At 33.0% G+C, this 15,446-nt stretch overlaps 1 protein-coding gene across 1 annotated transcript; it reads left to right on the forward strand.

Moving 5' to 3' along the window:
* Positions 1–940: 940 nt before the first annotated feature.
* On the forward strand, positions 941–1,539 carry LOC120212225. The gene has a single exon (XM_039210608.1). The coding sequence runs from the start codon at positions 1,105–1,107 to the stop codon at positions 1,489–1,491; it is 387 nt and encodes a 128-aa protein (XP_039066539.1). The 5' UTR covers positions 941–1,104; the 3' UTR covers positions 1,492–1,539.
* Positions 1,540–15,446: the final 13,907 nt, after the last annotated feature.

Consider the following 15,446-nt stretch of genomic DNA (forward strand, 5'->3'; position numbering starts at 1 on the left):
CCCTAAAAAATATAAACAAAAAACGGTCAAAGGATTGATAAAGTGCTAAAAGACAGAAGAAAATATGTTATAAAAGCAGAGGAAAATATGTCACAAAGATAGGTTTGTTAAAAATTAAAAATTTGATAAAAAACTAAAAAAATAAAGAATATAGACGATAGACGATAGACGACCAAGAATAAAACTGATGTCGTCGCCTACAAATAAAAAATGTAAAATTACAGACTCACATTAAACATTTTAAAATATAATAGTTCTACGTATAAATATTAAATATTTTATCCAAATACAAGTATCAACGTGACATAATTTCAAAAGCTTTAAATTTAAATTCCAGGTTGTGCAAATTATATTATACCAAAAAAATAAAAACACTAATAGACAATTTGATGTTCAAAGTTAATGAGAGCAAGGGATTCATTTATAGTAGGGGAAAAAACGAAAATAAACTTCGTGATGTCTGCAAGCCATTTACAATATCACTCCATTAAGGAGAAGAAAACAAAATTACCAAACAATATGTCAAACAATTTGATTATTAGGGATGTGCATGAGACTTAAATTCAACATCTTCTTATCTGACTCGACTTGATCGGATCAGTTTTTTTTTTTAAATTTAGATTCGGGTCAAGTCAAGTTTTTTAGCTGTTATGTTTGGCTTGGGTCAAGTTTGGGTTTAGGGTGAAAAATACTCAATACAAAAAAATCTTTTTATTGAATAAAAATATTTTTAATAAATGTATTATTTCGAGTCGGTTTGGGTTAACCGAAAACCCGACTCATGTCCATCCCTAATATAAGGTGATTACAATAGCTAGTATTTATTCTAAAGTCAATGGATTCATGCATGTGAACACTAACTTAATTTTCTTATAATTTTAATTTGAAAATAATTTGGCGAAAGTTAGTACCAAATTATGGGTAGGTGACCAACGAAAATGAAACGTTAGGGTGAAGGAGGGGACCCTCAATCTAAGACTCTTAGCATAAAGAAGTTGTTAACTTGGGAGAGCAGTTGAACGAAACAAATTTCCTAAACCACATTCACCACCAAACACCCTTTTAATTTTTGAGTAGAAAAATAGGCGACGATGAGAAGCAACCATGGTCACTACTGAAGAATTCAGCTTCCCTTCCCCCACCACTGATTTGTTCCCATGCGGCATCGAATCACCGCCGTTATGGAACGTATCTCCGTCAGTATCTCCCGGCCGGAAAGCCAAAGGTAAAGAAGGAGAAGACGACAAGTGTCTGAACAAAGAAGAAGGTGATAATGAAGAGGAGAAGATGGACATGTTGTGGGAGGATTTCAATGAAGAATTGGGAGGTGGAATAAGAAGACAAGATATGAAGTTATCGAAGAGCAATGGACGCATGCTTTCTCCAAACCCAAGGAAGGTAGGCATGCGAATTTTCATGAGGGTTTTGAGAAAACTCTTTTTGCTCCATAATTCTCAGGTTAAACATTCCACATGCCAAATATCCCTCTGATTGTTTTCTGTATATTTGTTGCTCAGAAATTATCCTCCAAGTTTTCATATCATGCACGTATGAATTGTTTTCTCCAGATTTCATTCAAAGAAGATATGATGTTTCTAATTTTTAAATCCATGATGAGTGTTTCCTCTAGATTTTTTTTATTAATCTGAGTTAAATACAAGATAATATATGTTTAAATATAACTCTCAATCATCTAACATTGAATGTTCACACTCTTGGTATTCATGATGCTCGAACCCGAGACCTTAAGGGATAACAACAATGTTAAAAAGCAAAACACGAAAAAGTTAACTTCTAAAATTTTGAATTATTTAACTTAAAATATTACTTGTTCATTCTTAAAAATTATAACATTTTCGGTTGCAACAAAAATATTACATTGCAGAGGTTTTAGGTTTACAACCGAAAAAATTATACAATTTGTAATAATTTTGGTTACAACCAAATAGTGGTAGAACGTGAGTCGGATGGGGGACATGGCCTGCCCTAACTTTTATGGTTTAATTGTATTCTAAACTCTTAAAAGTTTTGAAACCATTAAATTTAAGTTCTGGCCCTCCTAAAATTTTCTGATTTAATTATTTTTTAATACATTATCAATTTTAATGTTAAATGAAATTAAGTCTTGCCTCTAAATTTTTTTAGTTTAATTACTTTTTAGGACATGACAATTTTGAAATTAGTGAAGTTAAGCCTAGATCCTCTACTTTTTATTGTTCGATTACCTTTTAGAACCATGTTAGTTTCAAAGATAAGCAACTCAGTTCCTCCCATAATTTCATCCTAGTTCCGCCCTTGCGACCGAAAATGTTATGAAAAAAGTAATATTTTCATTTTCAACCTTAAATATTACTTTGTTGAATCTAAAAAAGTACACTTTTCGTAAAATTTTCAATTTTAACTGATTTATGTCGTTGTTTTAACCTTGTATTAATAAGTTGTATTTTAGACGATTTCTAAAATTTTAGTTTGGAATTTTGTCCAAAAAGCTTCGAATATTATAATTAATCCGAATTAACATTCAATCATTGGGTCATGATAAATACTATAATATAAGTTGGTGTCAAATATTAGCCTGGAAATATTTTTTGGGTTTTGTTTGTGCCTTATCTCTTATTAGACTGCCTAATCAACCTTCATACTAAAGAGTTTGAAGGATTAGGTTGATGATGTACTTAAATTATTTATAGATAAAGGTTACTTCAAACAATTTGGATTATTATTATAGAAATTAATATGGTTAACTCCACCAACTAGTTTAAATTAATGAATTTAATATTTATTTGGTATTTTATATAGTTTAGTGAGTTTGATTCCCTTGTGACATCATTCTAACCATTAATTGTATATAATTAAATAGTTTTACTTTTTCATATTAATTGTATTATACATAACTAGACAATTGCAATTTGATCATTCCTCGTACGGTGAAACTTCAATGACTTCAAAGTTTTAGAATATTGTTTTGTCTCTAGTGAAGGTCTTTTCAAACTATTTAAAAACTATTTTCTAGAGTAAAATACATAAATGATCTCTTACTATAAGATACTACTTTATTAAGTCCATTAATTATTATAAGTTATAAAATGATCCATTGACTACAGAGAATTACTTTGCTGAATCCCTTGAATATTAAAAGTTATAAAATGGTCACTTGTCTATTCATTATATTCCAAAATTGTTCTTTTCTGTTAAAAAAATTAGCGGTCGTCTGAGCTGGACATTAACATGCTTACTGAGATATGTTAGTCGTTTGAGATTATGTGATTAGATTTTATTATATATCAATCACTAGATTTGTGAAAATTACTTTTTATAATTAAAGCAATTGATCGAAGATACAATTAATAAATTCTATTTTTATATTAATTAGAAAGAAGCTTGACAGGTCTTATAGAAGTCTAACACCCATACTCTGTACGAAGGCTTGTTTGGACAAAAATATCACATTTAATGATCGAAATAAAGTATAAAAGTAAAAAAAAAAAATCATTCAAAATAGAATTCAAATATTTTATACACATATACATAGCGAATCAATTCTGGTCTATAATTGGACTTAAATAAAACATACAAGCATCCAACCCTATCATAAGTGTCGGAACGGTCTTTAAGTTTTTTGGGGCTATTTCGGGGACCAATCTAACTTAATCTTGGAAAACGTTAGATTTTAAATAAATAACAAATAAATAGATTTGGAGTCACCATCAACATTTGGGTTAGATAGGCCGAATACCTAAAAATACCTTTTAAAATAATTTTAAGAAAAATAATTTTAAAAGATAAAAAGTGATGTATGTTCAACCAGAAATTCGTTTTGAAAAAGGGTTTGGGGTTCGATCACGCGTGGGGAAGGATTAACACCCCCACAGTGCCCAAAATCGATACTTGATTGATTATACATCATCTAAATATTAAAATTGGCAAATTCAAATATACATTTAAATTATGATCCTTTTTAAAAAAAATATAATGGTTGTTATTTTGCATGAACAGTTCTGGAAATACATTCCTTGTCAGTTAAGGGGGCATTTCCATGGGTTCCCCATACAAAATAATATTACCCAAATACATATATTAAATGTATAAAAACAAATTCATTCGAATATAAAAGGTATTATTTTGTTCGAACAATTCTTGGAAACACACTCCTTTTCAGTTAAGACATGTTTCTATAAATTCCTCGAGTAAAATAATATTTGAAAATATTATAACTAGTAGGAAATTATTAAATATGTAAATGATGGATTAAAATAATAAAAAATAGTGATTTTAGGGATTAAACTATAAAACCAATGAAAGGTTTCAGGATTAAAACACATTTGAGCCAATAAGGATTAAATCAATACATGACAAGAGAGTAACGACTAAACATGCTAATAAACCACACCATCCATAATTGTTTCTAAAATAATTAAGGATTAAAATTAAAAATCCAAAAATAACATGTTAAATGTACAAAATGCATAAACTCGAAATAATTAGGCTTGAGAACCATAATACAACACGCGTTAAATTTGAAGACAAAATCATAAACTTCAAATAATACGAAATAGGGCTAAAATACAACATGAAAAAAATAAGGCGCTCAAAATAAAAAATGAAAAATTGTATTTAGTGACTAAATTGCAAAGATTACAAACATTGGGTGGTATTCTGCGTGATTAGCCCCTGTGCGAAATCAGAATACCCAAGCCTCAAAACTACGTCATTCTGAGAAGGCTATATAACTCCACTTAGAGAGAGAATCTCACACCTCTCTTTAAGAAATCTGGTGAGGAGTCTCAGCGGCTACCGTGCGCCACCTCCGGCCTCTGCGTGCCGCTGTCCTCCGGCGACATTTTGAACCCAAAATTAGGGGCAACTTCGTCTCAACGCCCAGATCACGAATCCAAGGTCCGATTGCCCCCAAAACGACCCGAACGACGTAGATCTAAGGAAACCCCTCTCACTTTTGTTTCTTTCATATATTGCTTGTTTTCTCTTTTTTTCTTCCCCCCCAAAACTTAAATGTTTTCCTCTCATTTTCTACTTTTTTTTTCTTTTTTCTTTTTCTTTTTCTTATCTTTTTGTTTGAAGAACCCCCTTTCTTCTTTTCTTTATTTTCAAAAACCCATCTCTCCTATTTTTTTACCCTCATCCCAAATCTTTTTTTTGGGTCCTCTCCCTCAATGGTTTTTTCTCTTCTGATTTGTTGCACCTCCCTTTTTTGATATTGCATGCTTAGTTTTTATGGCCTCCCTTTACGTTTGATAATGACAGATGATAGGGAATGATTTCCCCTAGAACTGATCATTCCATTCTCGATTTTTCAGGATTTTGATTAGTTTTTTAATGGGTTATTATATTTGTTAATGTGGATGATGATGTTTGATATGTTCTACTATATATGATGATGGTGGAGTGGTAGGGGAAGACTTGACTCTCTGGCAGTGGGGTTTCGGCGGGAATGACCTACGACAGAAGCTTGCAACGGCGATAGTAATTGTTGGAAACCCTAGGGTTTTAAACGTAGCTTTCCTTTGGGTCACTTGGGTTTGTTGTGGGCTTCGGGTTTGGTTTGGCCGATTAGGTCAGTAGATGTAATTTGGGCCCGGTTGGCCTTGTTGTAATGGCCTGAAAAGATAATAAAAAAAGTTAATAATAATAATAATAATAATAAATAATAATAATAATAATAATAATAATAATAATAATAAGAATAAGAATAATAATGATAATAATTAGTTTTGATCCGACAAAAACGGGTGTCAACAGCTGCACCTCTTTGTCTATCCTGGTGTTAACAAGAATAGGGAAAAGACAAAGAGACAACGACTTTTCGTACGATCGAAAATATTCTTCGAAATATGATATTGGATCTACTACACTATTTTTTCAGGGTAGATAAGATCTGAATGATAATGATTTGATTCATTTCACTGCTCCTCCGGGGAGATTGAATCGTAATCGATTTGTTTCACTACTCTTCAGGAAGATCAAATCTGAAAGAAAAAGAATCAGAATCGATTTGCTCCATTACTCTTTAGGGGAGATCAGACTCGAGAAAACTTTGATCCACTTCACTATTCTTTAGGGAAGATTGAATCAGAATCGATTTGCTTCACTGCTCTTCAGGAAGACCAAATCTGAAAGAAGGAGAATCTGCTCTACTACTCTTTAGGGGAGATTAGACTCGAGAAAATTTTAATCCACTTCACTGCTCTTCAGGGAAGATTGAAACGAACATGATTTGCTTCATTGCTATTTAGGAAGACCAAATCTGAAAGAAAGAGAATCTGCTCCACTACTCTTTAGGGGAGATCAGACTTGAGAAAATTTTGATCCACTTTGCTCCTCTTTAGGGATGATTGAATCGAACGTGATTTGCTTCGCTTCTCTCCATGAATACCAAATCTGAAGGAAAGGGAATCTACTCCACTATTCTTTAGGGGAGATCAGACTTGAGAAAATTTTGATCCATTTCGTTACTCTTCAAGGAAGATTGAATCGAACGTGATTTGCTTCGCTTCTCTTCAGGAATACCAAATCTGAAAGAAAGATAATATGCTCCACTACTCTTTAGGAGAGATCAGACTCGAGAAAATTTTGATCTACTTCGCTGCTCTTCAGGGAAGATTGAACTGAACATGATTTGCTTCATTGCTCTTCAGGAAGACCAAATCTGAAAGAAACAAAATCTGCTCCACTACTCTTTAGGGGAGATCAGGCTTGATAAAATTTTGATCCACTTCGCTGCTCTTCAGGGAAGATTGAATCGAATGTGATTTGCTTCATTTCTCTTTAGGAAGACAAAAGTGAAAGAAATAGAATCTGCTCCACTACTCTTTAGGGGAGATCATAATCGAGAAAATTTTGATCCACTACATTGCTCTTCAAGGAAGATTGAATCAAACGTGATTTGCTTCGCTTCTCTTCAGGAAGACCAAATCTGAAAGAAAGATAATATGCTCTACTACTCATTAGGGGAGATCAAACTCGAGAAAATTTTGATCCACTTCGCTGCTCTTCAGGAAAGATTGAATTGAATGTGATTTGGTTCGCTGCTCTTCAGGAAGACCAGATGTAAAAGAAAGAGAATATGCTCCACAACTCTTTAGGGAAGATCAGACTCGATAAAATTTTGATCTACTTCGTTGCTTTTCAGGGAAGATTGAAATGAACGTGATTTGCTTCGCTACTCTTCAGCAAGACCAAATGTAAAAGAAAAATAGGGATATGCTCCACTCCTCTTTATGGAAGACCATACCTTTCAAAGAAAATTGATTCACTCCACCATTCTTTGGAAAAAAATGAATCGAGACCGATTTGATTCTCTTGTCTTCAAGAAGATAGAATATCTCCTTCATTGGGACTTTCGATTGGTTGATGACTTCACCTGGTCATAAATCTTTAGTTTTCTTGAAAAAACCTATAAAATATTCATCTTGAAAGTGTATCGAATATGAATAAAGAATACAGTGATTCAATTCCTTTATCATTAAATCTTTGAGAAATTGAAAAGGTCTTTAAGAAAGACAAAATTAGAACTTTCATGGAAGCGACCCAAAATAGACAAAGTTAATTTCTAGAGTCTTATGGAAAATGATGTTGAGGTTTATAGGGAAACGATCTCAAGAAAGACAAAAGTGAGCTTTATAGGACACAAATCCTAAGAAAGTCAAGATTGAAGACAACATTACAGAAAGATTGTTTTCTCTACTCGAGAAAGTCACATTGAGGAATGATACTACTGAAAAGTTGACTATTCTTCTCGAGAAAGTCAAGTTGAGAATGACATCACTAAAAGGTTAACTCCTCTTTCTGAGAAAGTCAAGAATCACGACACTGAAAAATTGATTTCTCTTCACGAGAAAGTCAAGAATGAAAATACTAAAAGATTGATTCCTCCTAAAGCGAAAGTCAAGGAAGACAACACTAAAATATTAACTTCTCTTCACGAGAAAGTCAAAGAAGACAACACCGAAAGATTGACTCCTTTTCGAGAAAGTCAAGAAGGAGAACACTGAAAGATTGACTCATCTTCGCAAGAAAGTCAAGAATGACAATACTGAGATTGATTTCTCTTCACGAGAAAGTCAAGAATGCCAATACTGAGAGATTGACTTCTCTTCACAAGAAAGTCAAGCATGACAATACTAAAAGATTGACTCATCTTCACGAGAAAGTCAAGAATAACATTGAAATATTTACTTTTCTTCACGAGGAAGTCAATAATAGAAAAGATTGACTTCTCTTCATGAGGAAGTCAAGAATAGCAAAGATTAACTTCTCTTTACGAGGAAGTCAAGAATAAGAAAGATAGATTGACTCATCTTCACGAGGAAGTCAAGAATAACAAAGATAGATTGACTCCTCTTCACGAGGGAGTCACAAATAAAAAAGATTGACTTCTCTTCATGAGGAAGCCAAAAATAATAGAGATTCACTTATCTTCACGACGAAGTCAATAATAATATTGAAAGATTGTCTCATCTTCGTGAGGGAGCCAACAATAATAAAGATTGACTTCTCTTCACTAGAAAGTCAAGAATAACAAAGATTGATTTTGCTTCACGAGGAAGTCAAGAATAACAAAGATTGACTTCTCTTCACGAGAAAGCCAATAATAATAGAAATTGAGTTCTCTTCCCGAGGAAGTTAAGAATAACAAAGGTTGACTTCTCTTTACAATGAAGTCAAGAATACCATTGAAAGATTGACTCCTCTTCACGAGGGAGTCAAGAATAACAAAGATTGACTTCACTTCACGAGGAAGTCTTAATAACAAAGGTTGACTTCTCTTCATGAGGAAGTCAAGAATAACAAAGATTGCCTTCTCTTCATGAGGAAGTCAATAATAACATTGAAAGGTTAACTCCTCTTCGCGAGGCAATCAAGAATAACAAATATTGACTTCTCTTCACGAGGAAGTCAAGAATAACATTGAAAGATTTCCTCCTCTTCGCGAGGGAGTCAAGTTGAAGCTTCATGGGAAAATAATTTTAGTAAGACAAGATTGAGTTTCCTAGGAGACATGTTCTAAAAGGCCACGATTGAAGTTTCTAGGGAAACCATCTTAAGAGAGACAAAAAAATTTAAAGACATCCTTATGATAGAGATCAAAATTTATCATGTATGTATGAAATAATGTATGGTGCAATGACACAAATTCATGTATCATGTATAAATATATTTTTCTTGATCTGTGGTGGGAATAGCTGCAAGAGCGATCTTCATTCTCTTCCTGATTAAGTTGTCTTTTGTTTGCACCAGCGTGCACTCTTGTAATTCTTGAGATGTATCAACTTCTTCTTACCCCCAACAAATTTTTACCTGATAAGATTGGCTTTCTCCACCTGATCTTGTGTATAAATCCAATAGAGCTTTCATCTTTAAAAAGAGGATCCATCATTTCAAGCTTTGGAGACTGTGTATGTATTGTTGACCTACAGTAAGAAATCAAAGGTCATTACCTGGAGCTGACCATCACAGTAATTAATGGAATATCAGACTGCCTAGGAGAGCCATGAGACACATCCATGCCAAATATGATGGTTGGAACCTTAGAAACAACTCGAATTAAAGGTGTTTACTCAATTTCTAACCTCAAACTTATCACTCTAAGTTTTGCATTGATTTTTAAAAGCAAAATCATTATTTCACCATTTTTATTCTTCACACCTTTATGTTTTATTGAAAATAAATGTTTGTTCAATTCAATGATCTTGTATTCCTGGATGATATGGGCCTTCAAAAATGCCCCAATATTTATCATTTCCTTGCTCCAACATTGATTTTAAACATGAACTCTGTGTGTGTGAGACACGTGTCACTACCAATGCGTACTCCAAAGAGATTGCCTTGTTTGAATATATTTTTCTTCTTCTTTTCATTTTCAAAAAAAATGAAAAAATATTAATTAAATGAATTTTGGAAAATGTTTAATAAAAAATTTAAAAATATTTCTCCTTTCAAGGTTTCACAATTGAGACAAATCATAAAACAAGAGTTTAATGAATATCAAACAAGTCAACTTCTCTTTTAATCTTTCAAAAAATCATAGCCCATTGGCAAGTGTCAAAATTACTGATAAATTTAAGGTGTAGGTTGATTCTGAAAAGGTAAGGTCTCTCAGGTTGGCCTTTTTATTACAACATATATGCCTCTTTGGGCGTCCACTGACTTGAAGAAGTGGTTGTTATGCTCATCTTCTATAGATATTTATTGGTTCCAAACTCTCAGGAAAAACTTTGGGATATGTGTTACTTCATCAAGAGCTTTGTAAGACCATATCTTATGTCGTCATTGCACAATTTAATATTTGAGCCACATTTACAAGTTTTCAATTCGAATCATCCTTTGGCTTCAAGACGTTATTTAAAATTTTACGTCTTAAACCCCCTTTATTATTTATCCTATAATGCATTAAAGATTTTAGAAAACCAATTTTTGCAAACAAAAATTAATCATGAGAAACGAAATGAAATATGAAGATAGATTCTTTCACTTAGAAATCCATATATGATTAGAATGGACTTTTCCGGCACGTAACATAGGCCAGGGCTCACAGTTGCAAAAGAAATGGATAAATATGGCCAAAGAAGTGTTTAAGGGTAATTGAACCAAGGATCAATTTCTTTTGATGCCTTCAATCATGCCTTGCTTGACTTGGATATGCTTGCTACTTGTCTTTATTTTCTTTTCCTTTTTCTGGATCCCTTTAGACCGCCTGTTTTTGGGGTTTACCCTAGAGTTCATCTCCATTTTCTTATATCTTCAGGATTTCTCGTTCTTCTTGTTGAATCTAAATCTTTGAAATGATTGCACATGATTAACCTTGTGGCTTGAGATTCAATGAGTCACTCATCTTGAAATACTTGATTTATTTTCTCTCTATTTTTTCTTTTTCCTCTTTTTCTTTTTCTTATATTTCCTTTCTCTTTTTCCTTCTTCTTTTTCTATCTTTTATCTCTCTCTTTTTACATTTTTTATGAATTTATTGGATAGGTATATGACTCCAATTGCTTTCAGCACCTTCTTGTCCTCTTTGTTTCTTGTATTTAGAAATTATTTCGTTGTTCTTGATTAGATTTGATCTCCGAGCACTTTGCATTAGATATGCCTTACAGTTCCTTGTTATTCCTATTTATCTCGAGAGGACTTTCACCTGTAATAGAATTGGATTGACGATCTTTACTCATGCGAGCATATATCCTTCACCTTGCCCCCAATGTGGAGGATGATCCTTGGTTAGGGTTGAATCTGAAGAAAAATATTTCAGGCTCAAATAAGGACAATAAGGGATATATTTTCTCTTTTTATGAAAGAATAAATGAAAGAAGCTTGTTCATCACTTCATACATAGAAGTCCTTGTAAAAAGAGGTATCTCCATGGGGATGAATATTCATGATTAAGTTTTATTTACATGAAAATAATGTGATTAATGCATGATAGAATTATTTGAGTCATTCCCTTTATTTCTTCTTCTCTTCAAAAAGTTTATTCATGATGCAACATCTCGTTTCTTCTTGTAGGAAGATTCACGAACAAATGAAACATTTGCACTTGAGGCCTTCCAGTTTTACTGGTATAAAGAAAAATGATGGTTTTGTGTCTGAAAAGACAAATGTGTGACTTTATAGTCATGTATATGGAGAAAGGTAGTGTTATAAACAAATCGGCTCTACCCGAGAAGGTAAAAGTATGGATTTGGTGTATCGAAAAAAAAGTTAAAGGTATGCTTCGGTGTCTCAGATAAATGTAGTGTCAAAATTTGGTTTTGGTATTGACCATGAATTATGTAAGGTAAAAAAAGATTGAGTAATTTTGTTTTTGGCGTTGGAAGAGATATGAAAGGTCTAATTTTTCCACTTGCCAAAGATCTATAATTCTTGAAAAATTAAAAGAATCTATAATTAATTTGATACTCAAAGAACTAACGGATTAAAAATTTGATTCATCTCTCATAGCCATAAAAGTAGCACAAGTTCGATCATCAAACAATTTTTACAAAATATTTAGTAAATAAAGAAAGGAATAACAAGAACAAACTCAAACAAGACCTTGTAAGTAAAATAGAGGTTCATGATGAATGAAATGATATTTTCCTAATTAGAATGCCCCATTACTCATTAGAAATGTGGGTGTTTGGCTGGATATTCAGGGTTATTACAATCTATGGCCCCACGTGCTCATTAAAACCATGTCTCCGAATCGATCATATCATGTAACTTGCTCTTTGGTATCCTACAGTTCTTATTGGCATGCCCTAAGCTTTATATCCATGGCTTTCAAACCTTCTTTAGGTACAAACGGGGTAGCTTCAATTTACCTTCAGCATTTCTGTCATACGATTCTGTCCTACACTAGATTGATGAGCTTTATTTACTTTATTTACTCAATCTAGGCCTTTCTCGCGATTTGATGTTGTCTTTTTAATCATTGTTGGACTGCTCAAAGTGAACCCATATTTCTTTGTTTTAATTCACCATTGTGATTATGTGATCTCTATATTTCCATTTTCGTGGGATTTTCCAAGAGAAAAGAGACCTTAATATCTTGTGAAGGATTTTCTCACTTTGGACTCAACTATCATCTGACTATTTGATACTATCTTGATCATTGTTTAATAGGTGTCTTCAATCAATCTTTGAACTCTTCTCTCGTCTATCAACTTTGTTTGTAAGTCATCACCCTTATGGATTTGACTATCTAGTTATGGAACACTTATTTCGATATGAAAGCTTTCTAATTTGATCAATCACTTGTGAATTAACACCTTGTTTGTTTATGATGTGAAAATGCAAATGAAAACATAAGGCATATAAAAATAAGATAAAACAAAAGAAATTGTTTGTACCACTTAACCAAAAAGCAGAAGAAACATTTATGAAATGAAAAGATCATATCCAACATGGTATTTACCCTGACATGCGTTTATAACAGTCTTACCCAGACATGTTTTATACCCCTATACTCTTCTAATTCTCATGCTTTTTTTCAAAATAAATAAATAGATTCGAGGAAAATGTTAGAGTGAGCTTCCCCTTTGTGACTTTTAAAGAACCGCAAAAAAAGATACAATATGAAACATGCAAAAATTTGATACTACTAACATGGTCCTCGAATAGTCCTTTGCTTGTGCCCCTTGGGCCTTCCAGGCCCTCGATCCTCACCCATTACATGCTAAAACATATCGAGTTCAATTCGAAAGGATGAATTCCCCCATGTCCATGCGAGGAAACTCAATGTTTCCCTCGTAAACATGAGGCATATGTACCCCAAAGGTTACTTGCTAAAGCCCATGCGGAGAAAAATAATTTTTCTCACGTAAGTGTAGCATTCACCCCTACCTAACGGGGGAGAGCACAGTTAGAAGGCTCTAAATACTCTAACAGTTATAGCGCGAGTGGGGGAAAACTCACAATCCTTTGTCTCAATTCAAAAACAAACAGACTAAACAAATGTCAGAAATCTGAAACACGTAAATCACACGTTAGTACAACTAATAAATAAAAGATTTACAATGCGATGCAACCAAAACATGAGGATCAAAATTTAAATATCATTCGAATTTACCATTTTCAACTAAAAAAATGACGTATAATCGATTACGTCCTGACTATCTAACGTCCCTAAAGGAGTCACCAAGCTGTCAGAACGATTCTTAAGCTTTTTTGGGGCTATTTACGTGATGATCAAAATTAATCTTGGAAAAGTTAGGTTTTAAACAAAGAACAAATAAATAGATTTGGAGTCACCAACGACCTTTGGGTTAGGTAGTTCCAATACCTAAAAATACCTTTTAAAATAATTTTAATAAAAATAACTTTAAAAGATAAAAAGTGATATGCGTTTAACCAAGAATTCAATATAAAAAGGGTTCGGGAGTCGATTACGCGTGGGGAAGGATTAACACCCCTACAACACCCGAAATCGGTACCTAAGCGATTATATGTCATCTAAATATTGAAACTGGAAAATTCGAATATACATTTAAATTATGATCCTTTTTTAGAAAAATTATAAAGGTTGTTATTTTGCACGAACAATTCTCGAAATACCTTCCTTGTCAGTTAAGGGGGTATTTCCATGATTCACCATACAAAATAATATTACCCAAATACATATATTAAATGTATTAAAAAACCAAATTCATTTGAATATAAAATGTATTATTTTGTTTGAACAATTCTTGGAAACACACTCTTTGTTAGTTAAGGAACGTTTCTATAAATTCCTCGAGTAAAATAATATTTGAAAATATTATAACTAGCAGTAAATTATCAAATATATAAATGATGGATCAAAATAATAAAAATAGTGATTTTAGCGAATAAACTATAAAACCATTGAAAGGTTTGAGGATTAAAACACATTTGAGCCAATGAGGATTAAATCAATACATGACAAGAGAGTAAGGACTAAGCTTGCTAATAAACCACACCATCCATAACAGTTTCTGAAATAAGCAAGGATTAAAATGAAAAATCCAAAAATAACATGTTAAATGTACAAACATGCATAAACTCGAAATAATTAGGCTTGAGGACCAGAATACAACACTTGTTAAATTTGAAGACAAAATCATAATCTTCAAATAATACGAAATAAGGTTAAAATTCAACATGCAAAAAATAAGGTGCTAAAAAAAAGAAGAAAAGTTGTATTTAGTGACTAAATTGTAAATATTACAAACATTGAGTGGCCTTCTTTGTGATTAGCCCCTGTGCGAAATCATATTACCCAAGCCTCAAAACTACGTCGTTTTGAGAAGGCTATATAACTCCTTCTGTTACCATTTTTTTCTTATTATTTCTTTCTTTCTATCATTCCTTTCCCCTTAGAGAGAGAAACTCCCACCTCTCTCTAACAAATCCGACGAGGAGTCTCACCGACCACCGTGCGCCACCTCCAGCCACCGCGTTCCACCGTCCTCCGGTGACTTTTTGAAAGCAAAAGTTAAGGGTAGCTTCGTCTCAACGCTCAAAGCACGAATCCAAGTTCTGATTGCCCACAAAATGGCCGAAATGATATAGATCCAAGGGAAACCCTTTCGGTTTCCTCGTTTCCCGGTGAGTATTCTTCTTTCCTCTTTATTTTCTTTCTTTCCTATGTTTCTTGTTTTCTCTTTTTTTTCTCCCCCCAAAACCGAAATGTTTTCCTCTCCTTCTCTTCTCTTCTATTTTTTCCTTTTGATTTTTCTCTCTTTTCTTTTTGTTCAAAGCACCCCCTTTCTTCTTTTCTTTGTTTTCAAAAACCCCTCTCCTTTTTTTTCGAACCCTCCTCCCAAATATGTTTTTCTTTCGACCCTCTCCCCCAATTGTTTTCTCTTCTGATTTGTTGCTCCTCCCTTTTTTGTTGTTTCATGCTTAGTTTTTATGGCCTCCTGGGAATGATTTCCCCTAGAACTGATCATTCCATTATCGATTTTTCGGGATTTTGATTAGTTTTTTAATGGGTT

The sequence above is a fragment of the Hibiscus syriacus genome, unplaced genomic scaffold (assembly GCF_006381635.1).
Source record: "Hibiscus syriacus cultivar Baekdansim isolate YM2019G1 unplaced genomic scaffold, ASM638163v2 tig00110007_pilon, whole genome shotgun sequence".
Taxonomy (NCBI): Eukaryota; Viridiplantae; Streptophyta; class Magnoliopsida; order Malvales; family Malvaceae; genus Hibiscus; species Hibiscus syriacus.